We start from the raw sequence: 26,015 nt of genomic DNA, 5'->3' as shown, positions 1-26,015 counted from the left end.
AAGCAAAGGCCAGTATGTCTGTTCTGCGCAGAGCTGGGGTACGTGGTGCCACGCAGACCTGATATGTAGTCAGAGGAGACGCGTGGCCAAGCTGAGAAGGCTTTTCTGTATTAGCGTTGTTGTTGTTTACTGGGGTGGGTCGGTGGATGAGATCAGATTATCGTTTTGAAGTGATAGTCTGTTTGCTGTGTGGAAAATGAATTAGAAGAGAGCCAGCATGGATGTGCGTGAGCTGATTAGAAGGCTATTGCAGTGGTCCAGGCAGGAGATTTTGGAAGCTTGGACCTAAGTGATGGCAGAAGAAATGGAGAGAAGTGGATGATTGATTCCACGGATATTTAGGAAGGCGTATTGGCAGGACTTGCTCTGGCAAGTGAGGGGAAGAGCTGTCAGGGATGGCCTTTTGGATTCTAGTTTGCATATTTTGGTGGAAGGTTGTGACATTCACCCGGACAGGGAACAGTGGAAGCGGACACATGTGGCGGAGGGAGAGGATTATGAATCTGTTATGGGATTTGTTAAGTCCAAGAGGAGGCAGGAAGGCACTTGGGTGTAGGACTCAGAGGGGTCTGGGCTAGAGATCTGAACGCATGAGCTTATTGATGCCTGGAACCTTAGGAGGGAGGGACAGTGGGGGAGGGAGGAAGGGAAAGCTTGCTCAGGTCCTCTGAGACTTCCTAGTTAGTTTCTACACTTTCTAGTTAGTTTCATGCTGGCTGACCTTCTTGTCCTGGCAGAAGAAGGGGCTCTTGAGACAGGACTTTGGATGAGGAGATAGAGTCCTTCCAGCAGAGTCCTTGCCGCTGTGCCCTGTGCCCATTGTGTGGTAGCAACTGGGCATGAGGAAATCTTTGGGGACCCTCTGTGGACTGGACTTTTTCCTCTTCCACCTTCTATCCTTTTTCCCAGGAGGCTTGGCACTTGCCATCTGACTAGCTGGGAGGAGTTTGGAGGCTGGCTCCTGAGACCCACAGATTAGCTCATTTGTCTGGATATTATCTGTAGATAATTGGAAATTGGTTTGAACATCAGTAACAGTAAACTAATCATAACTCTCTCAAGCTGCTTGTTTCCTTCTCTTGGAGATTTGTAGATTTCCTCCCAGTCTGTCTGTCTCTGTCTCTGTCTCTGTCTCTATCTCTCCCTTTCTCTGAATCCTGGCCAGATCAGCCAAGGGTTGAAGGTAAGTGCGAGGGTGAGGGGAGAGATCCAGAGAAGGAAACAGACTAGGGCCAGGCGAGTGGGCCACATGCTGCCTGGCTGTGGGTTGCTCTGTTTATCTGTCAGCTTGTCACTAGCTTATTTACGGAAAGGATTTAAACTCGGTTTTCTTTACTACTGGGGATTGGTATCCTTAGTGACAGGTGATAAATAGGAACCAGTGTCCATAGTTTGCTGCTTCCTTGGCTCCAAATAGATGCCCAGAGAAAATGCTGAGTGTGGGCAACTGGGGCCCCCTTGTGGCTGAATCTGGTTCTCCACTTTTGCTCTGCTCTCGCTGGTCAGTGTGGCAGGGAGACATGGCAAAAGGGAAGTTTGGCTTTCACTTAAAGCCTTTTGTGGACTTTCCTATTGCTGCGGATTTTGTGATGGTCCCCAGCCCCTGCTGCTCAGCTGCCGGGGCCCTCCTAAGCTAAATGCAGCCTTCTTGAGGTGCCGTGACAGTAAACCCAGAAACAGTCTCTTCGTGTTCACTGGCAAATTCAGGCTCTTCGGGCTGCTTCTTACAGGTAACCCACCACAGAACACTCTGCGGTATGGAAAACTGGTGAGAAATACGAGAAGTAGTTGTTTGTGTGTGTTGCTCGAGAATGGCACACCTTTCGTTTTTTTGATGTCCATTGGGTGGCACTGCGATCTTACTTTTGTTTTTATTTTTCTTTGCAGCCAAGCTCTACTCCAGGAAGTGAAAATGTGGCGCCTCGAGAGCCGCTGGTAAGAAACCATGATATATAGTATAATTTTCTAATAATTAAAATACTGAGTTTCAAGAAACCTTATGCTCCTATAGTTTTGCATCAGTAGTGCCCCTTTAGGAGTAGGTGCTCTGTGGAGACAGCCCGTGAGTGACCTCTGACTTCTGATTCCTCTTCTGGCACTCAGGGATTAGCGAGATCTCCCCTTAGTAAAGCCTGGTCTTTTCTGGAACGGAAAGCATCCACCCCAGGTGTGGTGATGCACCATTTTACTTGTTTGAATCAGTGGTAATTAGTGGGATGCCTGAAACCTTTGGAGGCTGAGCTGGAGCGAGGTTGCTGGGCCTGACCAAGTAGCTGCTTGATTGTCTGAAATAGCCGTTCTGCTCCTCAGGGTGAGGGCACTTCGGGTGGCCTTTGAAGAACAGATAAGGGAGAGAGTTCCATTTTTGCCTGGTCAGTAATTAGGTTTGTGATACTCATTTCCAACATTATCTGCTTATACTATTGATAGGGAAAAGGCCTACTAAGTACTGAAGATAATTTTCTTTACAAAGTGCTTTTGCTTTGGTGGTCTGAGTGAGAGCGCTGCCCGCCCGCCCACCCACCCCATTTTCATTGTATTTTGCATTTCAAGGCCTGCTGCAAATCCTGATGGCTGGGTATTAAGACCTGTTCTGTACAGGGAATTCCCTGGTGGTCCACTGGTTAGGACTCTGTGCTTTCACTGCCGAGGGGCCGGGTTCAATCCCTGGTCAGGGAACTAAGATCCCACAAGCTGTACGGTGTGGCCAAAAAAAAAAGAAAAAAAAAAAAGACCTGTACAAACCAGATAAGTTTTATGGAGGGGCCAGCTTTAGGTTGAACTTTTCAGAGCTTTTTCTTTCTTTGAATAGTGATAGCAAGCTTAGGGATGTACCGCCAAGCTTTTGTTTCAGCAGGGCCTGTAGTTTCACCTGTTTTTCTTCCCTCTCCTTCTGGCAGTAGTGGGAGGGGATGACGTGAGGCCCTTAGCTGGTATGCACAAATCTGAATTTTAGTCTGTGCTAAGACTTTCCAGGGCAGAAGGCAAGTTGGATTTGACTGAGCTGGAGGAAGGCCTGGGTGATACCAGCCCTGCCAGGACTGTTTGAGGGGAGCACTGTTGTCCTGCATGTCACCTGCTTTTTCCAAGTACAGCTCGCTTCCCACCACTCCCTGGTGGCTTCATTTCTCTCTTTTGGTATTGCCTGGGTCCTTCCTTGCCGTCTCAGTGGTGTAAAAGCCAGAGGAGCCTTCGCTTTGCCAGCCCCTTAGGTAGGGAACTTGTTTCCCGTGGGGCCTGCCTCAGTGCCCCTCAGGCCGAAGTTGTGGATGGCTTCGGACTAAAGTTCAAACTGAACACTCTAGTCCTCTTCAGTCCTTTATTCCTCAGTCTCTTTTTACATTTTTATCTACGGATTTAACTACTGATCACCAGAAGAGTGGCTGGACCATCTTTTGGGGCATGATTGTATAAACTTCTGGGCATTCTTTCTAGCAATGAGCCCTGGGCAATTGGCAGCCGCGCTGATTTCTGGGTACTTGGAGCCCTGCAGCCCCTTGGCTCTGCTAGTGTTTCTGCGCACTGCTCTTCTCCTGCTGTACTCTGCATCTGCTTGTTGGTTGGTTGTATTTTTCTTTCTTTCTTTTCTGGGAGGCCCTGAGCAGTCTTCAAACCCTAGTAGCCTGCGATCGTCCAGAGTTCAGACTCATTCTCTCAAGGCTAACTCTACAATAACCTTATATTTAATTAATATTTTTTCCCCTCTTTACGTACTTGCTGCATAATTGCTCAGAGGAAAGAAAACACATAGCAGCAATTTATATATATATAAAAAAACAATAATTAAAAAAAAAACCCGAAATAAACTCCCATCTCATTTGGGTTGATCCTATGAGTTGTGTAATTAGGGCCCTATTAAAAGGTAGACCCTTCCTCCTTCCCGTCTTTTTTTTTATTAATTTTTTTATATTAAACTCCCACAGTCTCTCAGTCATGCCCTTATTGCTTTTGGTCAACCATTTGCAGCAGCCTGATTAAATGAGGGCACCAGCCGAGCTGTATGGTCTTGTGTGAGCTACTTCTGCCTCTTGGGAGTGGCAGTGGGAGGGTGCCAGGCAGAGAAGCCTCCGAGGGCTAGTGACGGCTTGTGTGGCAGGTCGGGGGTAGAGGATGAGCCACTGTGAACTGGCAGCGGGCCGGAGAGAGAGTCATAGGGTGCCAGAGAAGTGATGGGCTGGGAGCGCCCACCCACAGAAAGCCCCGAGGCACTCAGCCCAAGTCACACCTTCCCAGGGGAGATTCCTCCGGCCATGTGTGTTAGCTGTCTCCTGGGTGCTCAGGAGGAACAGACAATTGAAGAATAAAGCTAAGCCTTCTTCCCAAGTAATTTATATATCTTATTTGGGGAAGAAAATGCATTTGTTACACGCGAAACAATTAGCAAATGGCACAAGGCTGTATATAATTTTAGCAAACAGTACAAAATTGTGTATAATTTGGTGCAGAATTGCCTGGCTGGGAGTATAAGAGAGCCCTCATTATTCAGAGAAGGAAGAGTTCTCTGGGGGTAGGGGGTGCTTAGGGATGGTTTCTGTGAAACTTGAGGCCAGGTCTGGAGGAATAGGATAGTCCAGTGTTGAGGGAGCACCGTGCTCAGTTATTTTTGGTTTTGTTTTTAACTGAGTGGGGTGCACATTTTCCACAAAATTCCTTAATGGAAGCTGCCTGTTCTCTACACTAAAAAGGCTAAGCATGGGATGCTGAAGGCAAATAATCTTGTTCTTTGTTTTCAGAACTAGATGAGCACTTCGGAAGAATTTTTCCCTTTATTAAAAAAGTGAGTTACAACAAAAGAGGCTCTACTGATTAGTCAGTACGGTGCAAGTTTCATTGTTCGGTGGATGTATTTGGGTGTCTGCATCATTGTTTTGCTCTGTTTGCTAGGGAAGGAGGGCCTGATTTTCATATCTGTCCTCTCTGGGCTATAAAAACTGGCTTGTGATTTTGAGTTGATAAGTATGGTCTTGTGGTCTTTAACTGACACATTTGTGTTCATAGCCGTCCCCTGGTCTTGATTCCAGCCGCATAGTGACACTGCACGTACCTTCTCTTGCCCCTTCAGTCCTCCTCCGCTCCCGAAAGAACCAACCCAGCAACTCTGGCCACATTAGTGGGATAAGTGCTCTATAATGTCATGATGTCCTCAGGGCTGGTGATTGGTAAACAGACTCATTTTGATGAATTCTGTAAACTCCCAGTTGAAATTCTCTGATTGTTAATGACAAAACTCTTTGCCAGAGTTAAAACGGCTGATTACTTTTTCTTTATACTTTGTTCACTGAACTTTGCCTCCCAGGGCAAGCTCCAGAGTACTGACCTCTAGCTTCTCCCAGACTCGTTCAGAACCTTCTGTCAGTTTCCCACAGACCCGCGATTTCTCATCACCTGTGTGGGCATGTGCTCGGGCCGTCACAGAGGTTCTGGGTCGGTCCCGGCACTGCTCCGCCAGGATCAAGTCCTGCCTAGTCAATAGATCTGTAAGAATGGGTGGACAGTTGTCTGTGTGGAGTAACTCGGTTCCTCTCTTGCTTGGACACAGAAACAGGGGTTAAGTAATGTCTTGAGAGTCCTTCTAGTCATGTGAGTTTAGGGTATTTGAAGCAGCAGTAAATATGCTCCCTTGTTTTAATACAACAAGCTCCTCAATATTCAGCAATACTATTGCTTACCTACTTTATACAACACTTACGGATTTGGGCTAAACTAGAATTTCAGCGTTTTCCTCTTTGACACCAACTTCTTTCTAATGGATGAATCTTCTCTTCCTCTAACCTGTAGGTATAGGTTTTGTTTTTGTTTTTTGTTTTTTTTGTTTGTTTTTTGTTTCTATCCTTTTCCCTGCACCCCTCTACCAAAATAATCCCAAACCACAATTAATGTACCTTTATAAATGATGATGGTAATTCTACTTTATCACCTTCCCTAGGATTAATATTTTTAGTATGCTGAATTCTTTTTTTTGTTAACCATTGCATTCCCATGACTTATTTATTCTATAACTGGAAGTTTGTTCCTTTTGACCATTTTCACCCATTCCCCCCACCCTCCCCTGAGTTCCATTTTTTTTTTTTTTAATTTTTAATTTTTTAGGTTTCACATATCTGAAGTACGGAAGTATCATGTATCCTCAGGTTTCTCCCTGAGGCTAAGACAGAACCTTGAGGGGGAGAGGGGGTGGTTCTGCATCACGTGTTTGATCTCCACCCTTCTGGGGAGCTCATCCACCTTATACCTGGAACACCGAAGATTTTCTCTTTGGTTTTTAAGTCAGTTAACCGGAGGCTGGTAATCAAAAGGCCATTAATATCTTGATGAATTCAGGGAGCTAGTCTGTGAGCTTCTCTTTAGGAGAGCTGTGGCTGGTTGCCTGTCTCCTGGAGACCTCTCGCACGTACTTCTGGCACAGTCTCCCCTATATTTGTATCTTTTGTGGGTCAAGTATTGATACTTGGGTATACTTGTTGGTGGGCTCACTGTGGATAGGTGATTCTTATGTTTTTTCCCCACCAAAACATTTCTGAAGAATGACATTCACATGCTCAATGCATTTCTTTGTGTATACTCAACGTACATATGTGTGTATGTGTATATCCAGAACATGTAACACACATATATTTATTTTACAAAATTCAAAGCACTTGGTGGGGAAATAAAATTGATTTTAATAGTGTATTCATGAAAGTGTTTTACAAGCACAGGGGTAATAAAACTAGCCACTTAAGAGATTTCAGGAAATTGTCATTTTTTCAGGAAAAATAAATAAATATGGCAAATCTAAAGTATTAAGCATTATTATTTAAAGGGTCTGTAGTGGTTGATTTCTGTGGGTGTAGCAGAGTTAGGTTTGCTGAAGTGAACTGTAATCTCCACCTCTTGTTTCCCACTCAGGGTCTGCCTAGAGGCAGTGACTGGGGGTGATATTATAGGGATAATCCTAAGTATGCTCTATTTATTTATTTGTAAAAAGTGAATCATCTGCAGATTTGGTACTTATGGTACCAAAGCAGGAGGCACCCCTCACGGCTGCTGTGAGAAACTTGGAACCTAAATCGAGTGTCAGCACCCAGAGGGTGGGGCTGGTGGTACTCCTCCGTTGGGATGCTGCCGTGCGTCCAGACTCCGGGTGCTGGGCTGGAGGCCTGGGCACCTAGGTAGGAGGAAATGTTGGCTTTCCTCCTTCCCCACGCCCCTCTCATCACCTGTGGAAAACCGCTGCTCTTTTAACACTGGCACCCCTTGTTGGGAGGGTGCCTGAGAGTCCCGCCTGTCCTGCAGATGCGGGGAGGAAACTGGAGAGAACTAAATGCTGAAATGCATGGACTTGAGAAAAGCCTCATTCCGTCTCTGGGTGGTGGCTTCTCTGTAATCTCTAGGCTACTTACTGATTTTGAAATTACTGCCTCTTCCTACTCCGTCCTTCCTATTACAGACTGAGAAGGTTTATTGAGTAGACGAGGCGGTGCCCTTTCAGTTCTTTCCTCCTTCAGGTAAATGAAGAGGTTGTGTTTTCAGTTTTAAGGTATCCTTATGATTATTAGATGAATCGAAACTCTTAGGAGTAATAATTAGAGAAATGGAATTTGAGATCGTTATTCAGCTTTGTTTATGTTTTGGGTTTCTGACTTTCGTGGTAACACTTTATATTTGCTGTCGTTTCTGTAATCAGAGGCCCTGACTGTTGGATAACTGAACAGTGTCCTCAGTCTGGAGTGGGAACCAGGAAGCTGAGCGCTCAGGTGCCTTTTCTCAGAGCCACAGTGATCAGGGGAGTTGGGTTTTTCATCTTGTCACCAGACTCATTCCTTGAGAAGAGGTTTCGTTTTCTCCCTTTCGTCCTGGAGACACAGTCTCAGAGTTCTACCCGGGCGTTGGCTGGGCATGGGATGTATAGAGCTCTTTTTTGGGCAGAGTGACCTTCTGAAAATGTTTTTCTGTTGTTTTAAATCAGTCATTATCTTACTTGAAAGAATTTTTACTCAAAAGCTGCTTTTAAAGTGTGACCTAAAGGTGGGTATTCCATGTGGCAAACTCAGCAAATCCCCTACGAGCCCCCAGTTTGTGAAGCACTGAATGTCATACTTAGGGCAGCCGTGTGCCCTCTGCTTTTGAGGATAATTTCAATTTAAAATATTTTAGCCCATTGTCAAACCATGCAGACCAATTTGGGTTTGAAAAATCCGCTCTTGTAGTTAACCCCACTCTGCGCTGAGAAGCTGCGGGAAGATAAAGTGGTGCTTTGGAGAAGGACGCGATTGTGGCCCTCCCTCCTTCCCTCCCAGCTCTCCTTTCTTTTATGGTTTGTAGTTATAACCAAGATTTATGCCTGTTGCTCCACAAATCTTCTCTCTGCCATTATGAGTTTGTCTGCACAGTCTAGAGACGGGGCCGACGCTGAGTGATGCTTGAAGTAAATCTGCGTGGGGTTCCCCCTAACCCTGAGGCCGACAGGAGCCGACTCCTGGCCCCCCGGATGGGGCTAGATTGCCCCTGTCGGGGAGAAGACGTGCTGCCACCTCTGTGGCCTCTTGCCTTCGGTGGCCCTGGTGGCCCCGGTCTCCTGCTTGTGCTCACAGAGTCTGCGGGGTGGTGCCCTGGGGTAGCACCAAGAGGCCTTTCTCTGTGTGTCCGCTGTGGTCCAGTCAGGCCATGGCAAGAGCATCTTCAGGGGCAGGGCTGCCTTTTCCAGCTTGGAGGGGAGGAGCTGCTGATAGAATCAGGCACACAAGTTGATCATACGTATATACATGGTTTAGTTTTTCCACAGTTTGCTGAAAATGGGTTTTGATGGAGAAGCGGAAGAGTAAACAGCGTTCATTAAACATCTTTTTTTTTTCCCTTTCCTCATACCTTCTGTTTGCTGTATCCTTTTCTTTGACTCACATCAGATCTCTTGTGAAATGAAGTGGCAGCACCAATAAATACATATTTTTAAGAAAGTGTCAAGAGCTTTCATTAGAAACTGATTCACTGTCATGGTGCCGGGTGCTCTTGACTGGGCAGCTCCTGGCTGGTCACATCCACACCCACACCCCTTCTGCAGACCAGGAGGGCGTCAGCTTGTCTTGAACCCGTGGGCCAGTTGATTTGTTAGCGAATTAGGCAGTTTTGTTAAATATGCTATAAACAGGTGAAATATAATGTGAACAGAGTGATCTATAAATGTAAACACAAATGTAAAAAGAGGATTCTGTGAAAACTAAGCTGAATGTTTTGGTAAATGCAAATTGCTAAAAAGGTTGCTGTCTTTTTAGGTGTGAGTGGGGAAGATCCTAACAATCTAGAAGTATTCTGTACTTCAGTTTGCTTTGCTAATGTCTTTTAAGGGCTCGCTTTGCTTTAGAAATTGTGAAGGGTGTGTTATGGGTGAAGTTTATGCAAGAAAGACGTCTGGGAACTCCAGGCTGTGGGTCCCACACTCAAAGAAAAGGCCTTGGCTCTACATCAAAAGATTAGCAAATGACTGCAGGTTTGTTTATAGGTTTTAAGTTAATGTGAAACGTTTAAGGTATGTAGATAGACCCCGTTTTTAATGATTCCCTGCTTTAACTGATTTTTCAGTTAACTGACCAATTGCTAGCTCTGATCACATAGGCCAGGAGGACTTCTGCCGTATGATGTGCTGGCCTCCGTGCTGGTTTCCTTTATTTTTGTTATCTTGTTTCATCCCAGCAAACCGGCGAGGATCACTCTTCCTCAGTTTACAGTGAGGAAACAAGCCCAGGGCAGTCAGGTTCCCACAGCTAGTCAGCGGCAGGGCTGGGATGTAAACCCTGACGCCCGCACTGCTGAGCTCTTCTCTCCGTCAGACTTGAGCAGGGTGGGAGAGCAGGCAGGGGCAGTGTGCCCGCCTCGCAGAGCACAGAAGTCTGGGAGAGGGCTTTGGCTCGTTCAGGTGCTGCCTGGTGAGTCTGTGCTTCCTCTGAAGCCTCTGCCTTCACGCGCTCTGGCTGGTTGGAGTCTTTTGTATGCATCTTAGCTGTTGAAAAGGCACCTGTTAATTTATCAGAGGTGATGTGGGCCTCCTCGTGCGTGGAGGAAGCTTCTGCACCCATGTACCTCACTAATGACAGGCTACGGGATGGAGGCGAGATAATAGGATCTTTCATCTCTGTCTGTGGAGCAAGGTGCTATGTCCCTGGTAGCTTCTAGGGGGCAGCAGCCGCTTATCGTTCCCTCTCCTGCTGGCAGAGGGAAGGGTCCACAATTGCGCGCTCGGCTTTTGACTCCTCATGAGAAACCACAGTGTTCAGGATCTTCCGTCTCTGCTTTCTCTGCCCCCTCAGATAAATCCTTTATCTGTGTCCCCATCAACATCCACAAATCCTTCACTGTCAGGATTAAGGCGGCAAAAGTCACTTGCTTTGAAGATAGGAGAATGTCTTCAGGAGAGTAAAATCTTCTTGTCACATCTTACTTGTTGCCAATGATAACCCACGCTAATACTGTTTGGATGCTTTGAAACTTTCCCCTGTGGACACGGGTCTTTATTCTGTTGGGAACACCACTGTCGTGTGGTTGATCATCTGTCCTTCCTGTCAGCATGTGCCTTAACTTTCCCCAGCCTCACTCCCAAGCCGGGCTTACGGAGGTTTCTCTTCAATTCTAAATGACTCATTTCATAAGCACATTAAGGAGGAAACTCTGGATTTGCCAATCCTTTTAGCCTTTGGGGCCCAAGGTGCATATGGCCAGCTTGTGCCGTGTTGAAGTGAACGACTGACTACCCCCATCCCAGAAGCACATATTTCACCGTGGCCCTGACTCTCAGGTCTTCTTCCAGTTGTCTGTCTGAAGCAGGGGACAGAAGGGAGAAGGGCTGGTTGCAGGCAGAACCGGAGTTTTGCGGTACACACGGAGAAGTAAATAGGCCGCCACGTTTCAGCCCTGTGGGGTTCATCTAGGACTAGCTGAGACTTCTCAGTCCTGACTCCACCGTGGGAGGAGCTGGTGACCAGTGCTCCCGGGCTCTGCCTTCTTGCAGGCTTTCATCCGAGGACCCTGAGGACCCCGGCATGCTGAGGAAGGGTGGGAGCTTCCATCCCGGCTCCGAGAGTGGCTTTCCTCAGAGACAGAGGCCCGCCTCCTAACCTCACCTCTCCAGCTTGCTCTCTGTTGTCTCGCTGAAAAATGGCGGTTAATAGAATCTGCTAATGAACAGAAGAAATAACTAGAAATAGTGGCAGATCATTTGACAGCAAAGTGGTTTATAACTTCTGTTTATCAAACGATGATGATTATCATTATTGTTATTTCTATTGGATTTTTGAAGAATTCAGCCTGGTCTCCAGAGCCCCATTTATAAGACTCTTTATTTCTTCCTTTGTACTGTCTAGGAATAACTTTATTCCGGTGAAATCCAGGTCTGTGGTTCCGCACCCCTCCCCAGCCCCTCCCAGCTCCATTTTTCTCCCTTCCTCTCTGCTCAGCTTCCATTACCTCAGCGGGCTCCGGCCGGTGGGGTATCCCCTGCTGACCAGACCGGCAGAGCTAATACCGGCTGGAGGAACGCTGCAGCGTTTGTTTTGGCAGTTCCTGGATTTGGTTTAATGTACAATTGATTTTTTTAATGTATTTAATCATTTTTTTCTTACCTCATAAGGATTAACCTGCACAAACCTCATTTTATCCTAACTGTGGCTTTGGGAGGAAGGAAGAAGAAAATTGAGTTTCTCTAGCTTATTTTATTCTTTCACTTTTTATTTTCTGAATGGCTTTTCCTGCCGAAGCAGCTCAGTAAAATACGATGTATTTTAGTGGCCATTACTTACTCATTACTAACTGGTCTCTCCTGCTTCCCTTTGTCTGTGAACTAAATACAGGGGGTCTAACGATAATTGGTAGCTCTATCACAGACTCGCCAATTATAGGTCAACAGGGAGAACAGCCCGGTGATGGTTTGTGGTTGGCACTGGCCGCCTACCCAGCAAACCCGAGTTACCATTCTGCATCTGCCCCTGAGTTGGGCTTGACCAGATCGGTCCTTTCCTAACTTTGTACCTTGGCTTCCCTAATTGCATCACACAGTCTCCCTGATGTACAGATTTCAACTTCATTTTATCCCTATGTGTGGTTTGCACGTCCACGTTGTCCTTTCTTAGTTCCTGCCTCTTTGTCATGTCTACACAGTATTAACGCGGAGAGGTTTTGTTTCTGTTTTCTTTGCGGCTCCCTGGTGCCTAGAATGGTTAGGTGGCAGGCTACAGATGAAAGATTCTCTTGAAACCAGCGGTTTTCTGTATAGTTTTGTCTGCCGAGTCCAAGTAAAGGCAAGTCTTTGTGGGTGCCCAGTTCAGCCCCCTTTTTGAGCGTTTATCTGATTTGTATTCCAGCTTATCCACTTTGCTCTGGCACAGGATGGGGAAAAGTTGCGTCTCACTGTTAGGCTGCCAAGCTCTTGTGTAGGGCTGCTAGGTGCTGAAGTGGCAAAGGAGTCCCTGTGCTGTATGGCCACATTTCCAAGCAGAATACGTTTTTCGTTTGTTTCCTGGGTATTTCGCACCTAGGCCCCTTGCTGAACCCTGTATGCAGTGGGCGCACATCCTTGTCCCTCAGCTCCCAGCAGGATGTAGGCACTCAGCACATGCTTGTGGCGTGTGTGTGTGTGTGTGTGTGTGTGTGCGTGTGTGCGTGCCCGCGCGCGCTCACTTATGTAGATGGTGATGGTGAGCCAAGGGGCTGGAGTGCCCAGTTGCTGCCCGTTGGGAACTTAGGGTGCAGCATTCCCACTGGTACGCAGATGTTTAGTGTACCATTGCCACGTAGGCAACATAAAGCGGGCATTTTATGAAAGGGAACATCAGAGGAAACATTATGGCTGAGACCTTTATAGCCTTTCCATTATTATGGTTTAAATCTTGACAGTCTTTATTCACAGTGACACTGGGACCAGCAAAGACAGTGCTCACTCCCACCTCCCCGTTCTCTCTCTCCACATCCTGTTCTGTAGCTGTGATAGGCATCGTTAAGTGTGCAGGCAGCAGTGCTGCTTTGTAGTTTGTCTAGAAACAGCCCCTTTTGACTCAGAAGTTGGAAACCAGATGACTCACCATTCTGTTTGTTTTATTGCAACTGTCATTTCATAAAATGCCCTGAAACCTTTAAACTGTAAATGCCAAAGTAAGGTTTTCGTCTTTCTGTTTTTATTTTGTTACCTCTTCTGTTATCTGTGATCTTTCCTTTCATGTCTCTCTTTTCTCCTTCCCGTTCATAATTATTTTCCCTTTCATTTGTCTCTCTTTCTCCCCTGCACACCCCCCACCCTCCGCCCACCGCTTTGATGATGATCGTGATGGCATCTGTAGTTGAAGTAGTCTCTGCTAACATCATGATGAGTTCTCTCCAGGTTTACTGCCATCGGATTGAGAGTCTACGCCCCCCAGTTTTTGTGTGTGGTTTAGAAATGGAAACATCCACGTACATTGAATTTTATAAAGTACTCACTGGTTTCAGCTCTAGAGGCTAATGCCATGTCAAAGCGTAACAGGAACTCACTTTTTGTGATACTGCATTCTGCAAAATCGTGGGTCTCTCCACATATCCATTTCCTCCCTTGAATGGGTACCAGGATCACAGTGTGACTAAGATTGCTAGGCTTTCTTAGGACGGCCTGTAGGGTTCCTACACAGAATGTTGATTGCCAGGAGAGGGCCTTGATCTTATTAACCTTTTTCTCTCCTAAGATGGCATTTACCTGGAATTCCTGAAGTAAAAGAGAGCATTCTTACGGCTTAGGTGGGGTGTCAGGATCTAAATTTTTAAGGACTTGAGCTCTCAAACTAGGACTTGTCGGATCTTTCTTCCTGCAGTTTCTGACACTGTGGCACTTGACTGAGTCACCTGATTGATGACTTGAACATCATTGGGTGTTAAACACCTGGCCAGGGAAACAGGGACCCTCTGTGGATTTACTCAAAGGATGGCAGACAGATTGTGGAATTTTAATGAAGGTGGGGTGGGTCCCTGATGTTCATCTGCTTTGGAGCATAACCAAATCCCAGCATTAACTTCAGGAGTATTTGTGGGAAACCTGCACTGGTGGCAGTGGTCATATTCCACATTTATCAAATTCATAAATCCTACTGAACTAATTTTAGAAGTAGCTAGTTACAATGAAAAAGAACAATTACTTCAGATGCACAGGAGCCTCTCTTAAATGTTCCTTGTTGTTTTTCTTTTTCTTTTTTTTAAAGGCCTTTGGTCTATTTGGGCCTTCGGAGTGAGCCATCCTCTGAATTCTGTTGCAGTAAAACTTCTTTCTTATATGTCTCTAAGGAAGGAGAGTATTTTCTATACTGTGAATGGGGGAAAATATGATATCATTACAGTATTTAATAAATTTGATGGCTGTGAGTTTTAAACATGAGTTCTGTTAATCTGCAGGGGAGCTTTCAACATAGAATGCTGTGTTTTCACCCACTTGGCTCGATGTCTGTTTCTGACACAACCACTATTCCTGCTGCTGGAAAATAGAAAACCACAGGCTGTTAACTTAATACTCTTCCCTTCTGGGGCTAGGGTGGGAGCAGGGCAGGGGCAAAGCGGGGGTTCAAATCAAGATACTCTCACTCCCCACTGGAGAGAGATGTTCCCTCGTTCCAGCTGACAGTTTGAACAAGGATTCTAGAGTTTCTGGCCATATTAATTAAACCTCAGTGAGGGGTGCCCTGCGCCTTTACTCCTTGGGACCAGGAGCAGCCTGCCAAGTGTCTCTTCACAGGCTCCGTCCGGATTGCCTGCCTGTGGATGTCTTCTCCCTTCCCGGGCGGGCCTTTTGGAGGAGCAGGAGGATCACTGAGTGCTTGTGGCCTGTTCACTCCTTGGCTTCTCTGCTGATCCATCCAGCAGGGGTGCCAGTTCTTCCACTTAGCTGACTATTATATAGCCCTTAAAAGGGAAGGGTTTATTTTAGCTGGCTGCTATACTGATTGCTATAGGGACGTTTCTGTTTTCACTGGCTGCTATATTGACTGGGAAAGGGCAAGGGGCCGTATTGCCGGGAGCTGTCATATTGACTGTTACAGAAAAGATCTGTATTTAAGCAGTACCAGTGCACTGGGATCTCCCAGGCAAGATATTAATGCTAATTCATCTGCTCACCCCCTGCTGAGAGTGTTATTTGTTTAAATCTGTAGATTCCCACAGCGCGTTTATATCCTCACCAGAGTGAGCTCCGCTCCCTGTAATTATTTAACATTATATGCTGATATAAATTGTAACAGTTAAAGAATGGTAATGAGTAGCCAAAAAAGAAAAGAAGAAAAAAGAAAGGAAATGGGGAAAAAAAAGAAAAGAAAAGGAGAAAGTATGTTGAAAACCCATATAGCGTATACATATTATAAGTTTGTCGTGTATGTGTGTGTGTGTATATATCTATGTGACATTTGAAATGGCGGAGTCAGATTCTGAAACAGCAGTGAACTACGTCTGGCGTCTTTTCTCCCACTCCAAGTTGATTTGTACAGTGTGGCTGAGTCCACGTATTGTGCATCTGGGTGTGCGCACGTACGCGCGTGCTCACGTCACCCGCCAGAAAGACTGTACAGACGCGTGCTCTGATGTGCTGTTTGTACACACGTGCATGATTACATAACTGTGTGTGTGTTCCATGTAGCGGCAAGAAATTTATCCATTAGCAATTCAGCTTCTTGATGAGTAGCTGATACTTCCTTCTAGCTTCCATGTTGGCACAGGAACTCTGGGCCTGAGACCCACCTTGGGGACAGCCAGGGGGAATGCTCAGTTGGGATGAACTCATAGGCCATTGGGTGTCACTGTCGCTCTATTGTCTATAGTTGAAAGAGGGCTGTTACGCTGGGGAAACTGGATTTCAAAAGAAAGTTGTTTTTCTGCCTAAATGGAGGTGTCGTTTGTTTGAGATGTTTGCATTTTGAGATCCCCCTTTAAAAGTAGTTGTTTCGTTGGCTGTTGTTGCCATGCTAAGCTAGGCATTTTGATTGTTCTTGAAAATTGTGTGCTGACCGTGAGCTCTGTTTGGATATCAGCTGGAGCACACCAGAGGAGGGCTTCTGATGAGCAGAAAAGTTCCACCTTAATTGGAAACCCACTTACCAAGGAGAGAGGGCCTGGGCAAGAGCTTTAAAAAGGCGGAAGAGAAATCTCCTTGCACGCCCGAAATTCGGCCGCCCTCCTGGCCTCGCGGAGGTGGGAAGAGTGCCGAGCGCTGGTGGCAGAGGAGCAGGCGCGCCTCTCCCGCTGGCGGCTCCCGCGGCGTGGGGCCGTGCCAGGCTTCGCCACAGTTCCTACTGTGTCAGTTTAATAAATGCACTACTTAAAGCATGAAATCACAAAAGAAGAAAGAGAATGCACTTATTCAGACTCTTAATACATTAAAAATAAGGCATTAAAACTCGGACTTTTTTTTTTTTTCTTCCAGAATCGATAATGAACAGGAAGGGTTGTAGACATTAACAGTCATGGACATTCAAACTCTTATACATAAATTATCTTAGAAAAATGCACATAAGACTTGAATAATGTAAATACATTAATGCATTTAATAATTTAAACATTAAAGCGCAAGCAGGAATTTGAGGCAGAGGCTGTTCTGAGGTAAGGGATTGGTCCTAGAACCAGTGTGTCCTAGGATCGATGGGTGATTTCCCCTTGAGACACCCTGGGAAGAGAGTGCCTGGCTGGCTGGTGTGAGCTCCCATGCCAAGACTCCCTGGACATTCCTGAACTCAGCTACCTCCCTGCTCCTTATTTTTGCATATCCTGACCTTCGTCCTCGATTCTGCGTTTTCTCTGGTCCTGTGCTTCCAATTGTTTGTTCGAAAATTAAATGCTTCCACTTCAAAGAACAATGAACTTTGAGAATGTCTTGGTTGGAAAACCAAAGCAAATTAAAAAATCCTTCACCCAGCTCTGGCTGCTTGTGGTTTGGAAACACGGAAGCAGTGGCTCCTACAGTCAGTCGGTCAGTCGTGCTCTCAGGCTGGAGCTCTACTGCAGCACCGAGGGCAGTGGATCCAGGCTGGGATATGCTGATGGATTTGGAGCCAGATCTAGTGGGAAAGCAGAGATGGTGTATGGTGTTAGCCTCTGGGGGTTGGCCATCACGATGGCAGGTCGCCGTGCCAGGAAACAAGACAGGCGCTACGGAGTTAGACTCAGCCATCAGTGATCATGCCTTGTTTTAATCTGAGGGTTTAACCATTGGATAGACTGATGTTACTGTTTTTTTCCCCTTTCTTCCGAAATTGTATTCGCAACGGCAGAAAGTCACTGGAACGTTAAAGCCCCCTTTCCTGGCAGAATACAGAATGATCAAATTTAGTTTTTGACAACTACACTGTAAAGTCCCCTGGGAAGAACTAAGAAGCTAGGGCAACACGACTCAAATTTTCATTGATCGACCCCAGTGATGTTCTCCAGTAGCTCCTTAGCCTCCTTTTATAGCCCAAATCACGAATGAGAAACTGGGAAAACCTCAGACCGGGTGTTACTGGGTACATAGTCTGGCAGCTTTACCTGTAGAAGAGGTATGTTTATTTGGTCAGTAAAACAACTGTTGCCCCACTGGGTTTGCTGTGGGCCTGAGGGACCCTTGAGAAACAGTTATCAGATGGTAGTGACTGAACCAAACCTGTTTTTATTATTGCCAAATCCATTGGCATCTTCTACTGGATCTCAGATCTCCTACCTGAAACTTTACCTGGGGTCGTCTTGATTTGACCCAGGCCTTGTCTGTTCCGGCATCTGTGGCTTTGTTTGCAACCATTTCCAGTCTTTGTTATAGCCAAAGACAGCCTCCTTTCCAGCGAACACGGTTACAAGCCAGCTTTTAACCACTTTCAGGAGAGTGGCTATAGGCTGTCCTGGCATGTGCAGCAGATACAGACAGCATTAGGCTGTGCTGCCCAGAGCAGCCAGAAGGAAAACCAGTTCTTTAAGAAGTACTAATCGGGTATTGGCTTAGAAAGGAGTAGTATCAAGAATCAGTGAGGACCACCTGGGAACAGCTCTTGAGGTCAGTATATCGTCCTTGGGATGTGCTCAAATTCTTCTCCAGACCTGTGAACAGTATCCTTAATATCATGACCCCTTTCCACTTGTTTTGCTTTAAAGAGACATGGCTTTTCTTACCAGTTTTATTTCAGCTTTGGGATGCATGTCAATCCCAGGCCTGTTGTGTTCATTTCTTTTCCCGAGTTTTCAAAGCCCAGGCTGCTCCCTCTGTTGCTTGTCCAGCCTTGAACAGTGGCTTCTGCCTGCACCCTCTGCTTCTCATCCCGGCAGAGGGAAGAGAGTAAAATCGGGAGCGTTCGAACCGGGGAGAATCTCATTCTCTTTGGATTTTGCTGGTCACACCCAGGAAAGCATCATTCTCTTCCCTTAAGTTCCAAGAAATGTCTTATGGCCTTAACTGCATTATGGGCTTGTGCCAGATCGGGTTGTATGGTGGAGGTGGGGTGGGGGCAGCTTCGCGCTCCTGTTGGAGGTGCAGTGCTGGCTCATCCGGCAGAGAGAGCAGATAGCACTGATCAGGGGCCAGTTCACCCCTGTGATACATCCCTTATGCAGATTTCCTTGGAAGAGAGAGGAGTCAGGTTCATTAATTAAAGGAGCCTGGCTCGAGCGCCCTGTAATTATAGGTGCTAGAAATCTGAATTTTAAGAGGTCTGTGCAGCTGCATTTTGAAAAATGCAGGGAGGCACCGAGAAGTACAGGCTGTGGGCAAGAATGTGGCTGAACCAGATTTGGGAGGTTTGGGTTTTGGCAGAATTCCCCTTCAAATTCATATTTATTTGTCCTATCTTTCTATCTTTTTTTTTTTTTTTTTTAAATGGGAAGCTGAAGCTCTGATTTTTTTTTTTTTTTTTTTTTTTTAAATAAAGGTTACACCCTGTGACAGAGGCTGGCATTGTCAGAGCATGGAGGGCAGAAAGGAGTTGCCGTAAACTGGAAGATGCTTAGTTTTTAAGGAAGCAAAGGATATCTTTGGGCTCTAGGGATGCAATGTTTGAAACAATTAAATAATTTTTGTTTTGAAATGAGTGAGGGGAACAGGGAGCAGAAGGTTAATTTGGATGCAATCTGGGAAGATAAGTCCTGGGCGCATGTGGGGCTCCAGCGTCTTGGTGCCCACTTCTCTCTTCCCCAGAACAGTGTCTCCTCTGTCATAAATCACTTTCTGATGTGAACCCAGAGGTGCAAGCAGACAATTTTAGACCTTTTGGGAAGTCCTGACCTGTCCCTTTTCTTTCTCATTTCCTCAGTTATTGGTAGCGTGACCTTTTGCTCTGGATACTTTCTCTCTCTCCCTCTTCTTTTTTATTTTTCTGTATGATTTATAAGGTCTCTTTTTTACTTCTTGTTAAAAACCTTTATTTCAGTCCGTGACTATTTGCATCTCTGTTAATTAACCATGGCTCATTTGGGATGTGGATAGGAGTGGAGAGAGTTAGGATGAGTAGGGATTCCCTCCTTTCCTTTCCGAGGAAGGAAAGAAAAGACTAGTGGTGAATGGGGGCTCATCAAAGGCCTGTGCGCCTGAACACTCAGGCAGCTGCCCCCAGCCTCCTTTCCCCTGATTGGCTTTGTCTCCTTGGAGGTATTGTAAGCATCCTCCCATTTCACAGCTTGGACCCTCTGCCCCTCCTCTGGGGTTTGCAAGGGGCTGAAAAAAATTTTTTTATACAATATATATATTTTAAAGCATTAAAAATTTTATTTATTTATTTTTGGCTGCGTTGGGTCTGCGTTGCTGCGCGCAGGCTTTTCTCTAGTTGCGGCGAATCGGGGCTGCTCTTCATTGCGGTGCGCGGGCTTCTCGCTGCGGCGGCTTCTCTTGTTGCGGAGCACGGGCTCTAGGCGCGCGGGCTTCAGTAGTTGCGGCATGCGGGCTCAGTAGTTGTGGCTCGCGGGCTCTACAGCGCAGGCTCAGTAGTTGTGGCGCACGGGTTTAGTTGCTCCGCGGCATGTGGGATCTTCCCGGACCAGGCATCGAACCCATGTCCCCTTCATTGGCAGGCGGATTCTTAACCACTGTGCCACCAGGGAAGTCCCTATATATATTTTAAAGGATACTTCTCTGTACTCTTACATTCTTGTATGTATGTTGGGAAATCTACTAATTGTGAACCCATAAACTGTGGAGGAGAACAAAATCTCAAAGACTGTCATTTGGTGCGTTTACAGTATGCAGATTGCAGTTCCAATTAGATTGAAACCTCTATTTAGCAGAGTGGTTTTGTGAAATAAATAACTTTTGAAGAAGGCCTGCTATATATAATAAATACATATTTTTCCTTCAGTTGCTGGCATGGAGCTTCCTGCCTTCCAAACACTTGCCCTGAAATGCTGATTCAGAAGCAGGCAGTATCCTTGGGCTCTTTACGGAAGAAATGTTTCTCCTTTGCTTTCCTGGCACAGGGATTTCATCCTTGATTTACAGTGCTCAGCTTGTTAGCGCCAGCGAAGGGGAGCTGGTGTGAAGGTCGTCATGTCTGTTTTGTCCTCTCAGAGAGAGAGTGAGGGTGTGTGTGTTTCTCCCTGTGCGCTTGCGGTGGTAGTGGTGGGGTTCAAGTGCCCCCCCCCCCCGCTTCTGTGCGAGGGAGTCGGTCAAAACTCTGGTGTCTCTCTTTTTCCACCCTCTGTACTACCTGTCATTCAGCAGGGGGTGAACGATTTTGAAAGCCTGATTCAGAATTTCAGGAAGACTAGTGGCACACCTAGTAGAGAGCTTTCTCCCTACACCCCTTCTCATAATCTTCCCCTTCTCAGGCCAGCTGTGACAAACTGACAGAAAATTAACGGATCGAGTCCTCCTATTAGGCGAGTCCCTATGCTGGAAGCCGCTCTGGCTTTATGCAGGTCCTTTAGCAGCTCTGAGCATGTGGGTGGTGGTGCTCTAAGTGGTCCTAGCAGAGAGGGCAGTGAGTGCTGTGGGAAAAGCAAACAGAATGCTCTTTGGAAGAGAGAGTGCTTAAAAGGGAGAGAGGGGCAGTAAGGTGCCCAGCTTGAAAGCACCTGGTGGAAATACTTGGACTTGCAGGGTTGCGGTCCTGAACACCACCACCTGTCTCAGGGAGCGGTGAGCTGGATTATAATAGGATGCCTGATTACAAAGAACATTTTGAAGGCCACTTAGTCCCAGGTCAGGCTGTGCATTAAGAGTGCTAATCCTTTGCCGTAACACTGGACTGGAATTGCAAAATTGGAAGTACACAGTCTGTTGTGTCTCAGCTTTGGCTTTAAATACTTCTATATGATGCTGCCCTGTGTGGCTTTTTCTCAGCTACCCAACTTCTCTTTCTCCAGTGGAAAGAAAAAATACATCATGAGAATATTTTCGTCTACTCACCAGTGACTTTGAAAACTACTTTTCTACTTCTATTATGTGGTCACTTTTCTCATCTTCATGATTTGAAATATTAACATGTAGATAAATATAGTAACATGTAGGGGCTACACATAGGTTTTGGTCCTAGGGCCTGGCATGTTGGAACAGAAAGAAACACCTAATTGCATCAAAACCACTCTAAGTTCATGTATGTGGAGCCCATCAAGCTGAAAGCATCCAGGCAGCATCTGCTGTTATCAAATCACTCATGAGTCCAGCTAATTAAAATAAAGCTTCATTTTTCTGAACCATTGTTTGGCAGGAATTCGAAACGGGTCTAACCCAATTTCTGCGTGTTTATGAGCCTTTATTATATCAAAGGTACTTTTCTGTAAATGTACAGGGCAGCGTTAAATGAATTGATCCACGCAGTATCACTGTAGACGCACTGTGGACTTGCTAATGATTTCCCTTCCAGCTTTCTGGTTTCCAGACATACTCTTTAAAGCTTGATGTTCTCTTTCTCTATCCTCTGCTCTTTGTCCTCCGCTTTTTTTTTTAATTAACTTAAAGAAAAATTTAACCTTCTTTTTTCTTTGAAAACAGGATACACTTTATATTTGTTCCCTAATGAAGTTTTCTTTTCCATTTCTCTTTGTTTTTCTTTGTCTTCCTCTCTTCCTGTTTTTGCTCTTCTTCTAGGGGTTAGGATTTGCCTCTCTTTATTTCTTGCTGCTTTCTATTCCCTTCTTGTCCCCCTTTCTTAAAAATTTTTTTTTAAAATTTGTTTTATTTATTTATCTTTGGCTGCGTTGGGTCTTTATTGCTGCGCGCGGGCTTTCTCTAGTTGCAGCGAGCCGGGGCTACTCTTCGTTGCGGTGCACGGGCTTCTCACTGCGGTGGCTTCTCTTGTTGCAGAGCACGGGCTCTAGGCACGTGGGCTTCAGTAGTTGTGGCATGCAGGCTCAGTAGTTGTGGCTCGCAGGATCTAGAGCGCAGGCTCAGTAGTTGTGGCACATGGGCTTAGTTGCTCCGCGGCATGTGGGATCTTCCCGGACCAGGGCTTGAACCCATGTCCCGTGCATTAGCAGGGGGTTCTTAACCACTGTGCCACCAGGGAAGCCCCTTGCCCCTTATTTTTCTCTCTTCTTATCTCTCTTCCCTTTTATGTTTTCTTCAGTGCCTCTCCTCTAACCTTCTCTTTCTCCTTTCTCTCTTCTTTCCACCTCCTCCAGTTTTCCCAATAAAAGGTTTATACCATTGTCTCTACATGCAAGTACAGATTAGGGCAGAAAATGGCTGCCTATGGGGGTAAAGGGATCTGGCTGTTGGGAGATGAGGTCAGCCTGTTTTGCTTCTCTGAATTTGCTTGCATACTTTATTTTAGGTTTTAAAAAGATTTCTTCAAACCACGTCTACTCTACTTTATAGTCTAATAATGCTACTTTGAAGATCAAAAGTATTATATAAATGCTAACTAATTATTCCCTGTAACACTTCGGTGAGTCCCTATGCGGTTATAGTTCCATTTTACAGATGAGGAAGCAGAAACGGGAAAGGTAAGCAACTCTCTGAAAGTTACTGAAGAAGTTAGTGACTGAGTTAGAATTAAGACCAGGTCATCTTTGGCTTTGATTCTTTTTTTAAAAAAAATATAAATCTATTTATTTATTTTTGATTGTGTTGGGTCTTCATTGCTGTGCGTGGGCTTTCTCTAGTTGTGGCGAGCGGGGGCCACTCTTCATTGCGGTGCGCGGGCTTCTCATTGTGGTGGCTTCTCTTGTTGCGGAGCATGGGCTCTAGGCGCACAGGCTTCAGTAGTTGTGACGCGCAGGCTTCAGTAGTTGTGGCACGCAGGCTCAGTAGTTGTGGCTCGGGGTCTCTAGAGCGCGGGCTCAGCAGTTGTGGCTCACGGGCCCAGTTGCTCCACGGCATGTCGGATCTTCCCAGACCAGGGCTTGAACCCGTCTCCCCTGCATTGGCAGGCGGATTCCTAACCACTGCGCCACCTGGAAAGTCCCTGGCTTTGATTCTTGATTACCACCTTCTGGGAGTTTACTTTTCTCTCCATAAGGATCATATATCTTAAAGATGAGGGTGAGAGAATACGAGCCCCTCTGCCCTTTTCTTCACGTACTTTTAGCCTTCTGAAGTTTCATTTGTAGTCTTTAGATGTTAAATGAATTTCTAGGTAATTCCTGGGAAAGAAGGATGCCAAACCACTTATGGGCTGGTAAAAACTCTGTCCATTACAGTCTCAAAGCAGAGCGCTCACTTTCTCTTTCCAGCGGCTTCCAGTAAGTGGGCCCACGTCACACGCGCTGGCCCCGGTGATCATAGCATTGTAGGAAGCACTGCTGTATTTGATTGAATTTAGCCATTCTGGAATGACGTGTGTATGAAGTCGTCTCTTGCATTACTGTGGCCTTTATTATTGCTAATGCATTCTGACATTACAGGTGTAGCCTTGGCTCTCCCAGAAAGGGCAAGGCTGCTCTTACCAAGCTTAAGAGCATGAAACTGTTATACAGTGAAATGGGTGTTCACATTTAGTTAATAAGCAGAGTAAGGGAAATGCTTTTATAGAAAAGGTAGCCAAGTGACAGAGGCCTATCCTCATTCCTTACCCAGCATTATTTCAAAAAGTGGATCAGTTAGTAGTATTCTCCTACAGAAAACTAGAGTCAATGGATAGAAGGTTCAGGAAAGCAGATTTCAACTCAGTTTAAAGAAGGACTCCTGAAAATGAATTGATCATCTTTTAAGAGAGTGAGTTCTCTGTTCATTATAAGCATTTGAGTGGAGGCTCACTGATCATTTGTCAAGGTCGTTGAAGAGGGGAGTCCTAGGTCATGTATGGAGCCGGATGGCTTTCCTTGTCCTAGATTGTAACTGCAAAAGCAGCATCTTTGCTTGTTCTTCTTGGTTCTTTAAGTGCCTGGTATGCTGTGTGGACCCAGTGAATGCTTAGTAACTATTCATTATTTAATCTTTGGCTTCCTGCTTCTTAACTAACTTGAATAAAAACTGTTTTTGTTCAGGTCAGGGAAGCCACCATCTCTGCCACCCTCCTGGAATAAGTCCTTCTGGATAGCCACATTTTCCAGATGGCCATCGAGATCCATATGAAAACAAAACAAAACACTTTAAAACTTTTGGCTGGGAATTACATAAAATGGGTTATATGCTTTCTCGCTTTATTAGGCAGAGTAGACTATAATTTAATCCTGATGACTCAGTATCATCATTTTAGATGTACATGTTTATATTGTGTTGGAAGTGTAGCTCTATTTTCAAAACCTGTTGAAATATAGATCTGTGGTGTATTTGCCCCTCCTCTGAATGACTCCATCTGTGCCGAATGACCCCGGACTGATAAACTTTTTGAGTTTTCTGTTTGCTTTTCATAGATGATTCTCTCCTGACATTTGTTGCTAGGCTTTTTTCACTATCTGGTCTTTGGTCTGTGAGTATCTCCTACTAGCTGGCTCAATTCTCCTTTCTCATTTGCGGTTTTTAATCTTCTGTGATTTGGACACCATTTAACTAAGCTTGTATATGAAATAAATAGTAAGTAGTGTGAATAAATCCTTGCTATGTGTAATATATGTGGAATTTGTCATTTCTTTTTTGGCAACAGCGATTTCTTCTCTCTTTCCCTCTCTCCTTCCCCTTCTTTGTTGGTTTTCTCCTTTTTTTGATTGGGTGAGATTGGAGAGCCGAGCTCCCAAATGGTTGGTTCTGGTCCTTGACCCTCGCCCATTTCCCTGGCCTAGGTATCATAGGCTGCCTGCTGGAGTCAACTGGAAATTATGAAATGATGCAGCTTGGAGGGTCCAGAAGGCCATCTATTTAAGCCCTTATTTTACAGAAATGAAGGACTCTGAGGCACAGAGCAGGGGCGTGAGGGGCCAGGTTTGAGGGCATAGCGTCAGGGTTGGACTTGGTATGCAGGTTTCTTGAGACCCGGCCCGCTTTCTGCCCTGCCACTCTGCCACGTTCTGTTCCCTGCCAACTTTGAACATTTATTTGTTTGGTTGCGCCGGGTCTTAGTTGCGGCACGCGAACTCTTAGTTGCGGCATGCACGTGGGATCTAGTTCCCCGACCAGGGATCAAACCCAGGCCCCCTGCATTGGGAGTTTGGAGTCTTAACCACTGGACCACCAGGGAAGTCCCTGTTCCCTACAAACTTTGAGCAAAATGTGTATGAATGAGGAAATAGAGCGTTTGTGTGAGGTAAAATCATGGAGGAAAATTCTCTGCTGGCTGTGGGCAGGTATAGGATTAAAGTACATAAACCAGGGCTTCCCTGGTGGCACAGTGGTTAAGAATCCACCTGCCAATGCAGGGGACACGGGTTCGAGCCCTGGTGCGGCAAGATCCCACATGCCACGGAGCAACTAAGCCCGTGCGCCACAACTACTGAGCCTGCACTCTAGAGCCCACGAGCCACAACTGCTGAGCCCACACACCACAACTAGTGAAGCCCGCGTGCCTAGAGCCCGTGCTCCTCAATGAGAAGCCCACACACCGCAACTAAGAGTAGCCCCCGTGCGCAGCAACGAAGACCCAACGTGGCCAAAAATAAATAAAATAAATAAATATATTAAAAAAAAAAAGTACATAAACCAAAAAAGGCTTCTGTTTGTTGCAGTGTTTGGCTGTGTTTGCACTCAAGGCTGATATTGATATTGTAGGAGAAGCTTTAAT

General features: G+C 45.8%; 1 protein-coding gene across 2 annotated transcripts in view; it reads left to right on the top strand.

Moving 5' to 3' along the window:
- The window catches only part of PEX14 (peroxisomal biogenesis factor 14), a 138,728-nt gene that overhangs the window by 15,428 nt on the left and 97,285 nt on the right, over positions 1 to 26,015 (top strand). For both annotated transcript variants that reach the window (XM_061187109.1, XM_061187107.1), the window contains exon 2: positions 1,888 to 1,935. In XM_061187109.1, coding sequence (XP_061043092.1) covers positions 1,888 to 1,935 — 48 coding nt within the window. The remainder of the gene's footprint in view (positions 1 to 1,887; positions 1,936 to 26,015) is intronic.

This window comes from Eubalaena glacialis, chromosome 3 (genome assembly GCF_028564815.1).
Source record: "Eubalaena glacialis isolate mEubGla1 chromosome 3, mEubGla1.1.hap2.+ XY, whole genome shotgun sequence".
Lineage (NCBI taxonomy): Eukaryota > Metazoa > Chordata > Mammalia > Artiodactyla > Balaenidae > Eubalaena > Eubalaena glacialis.
This window is presented reverse-complemented; position numbering and strand designations above follow the sequence as displayed.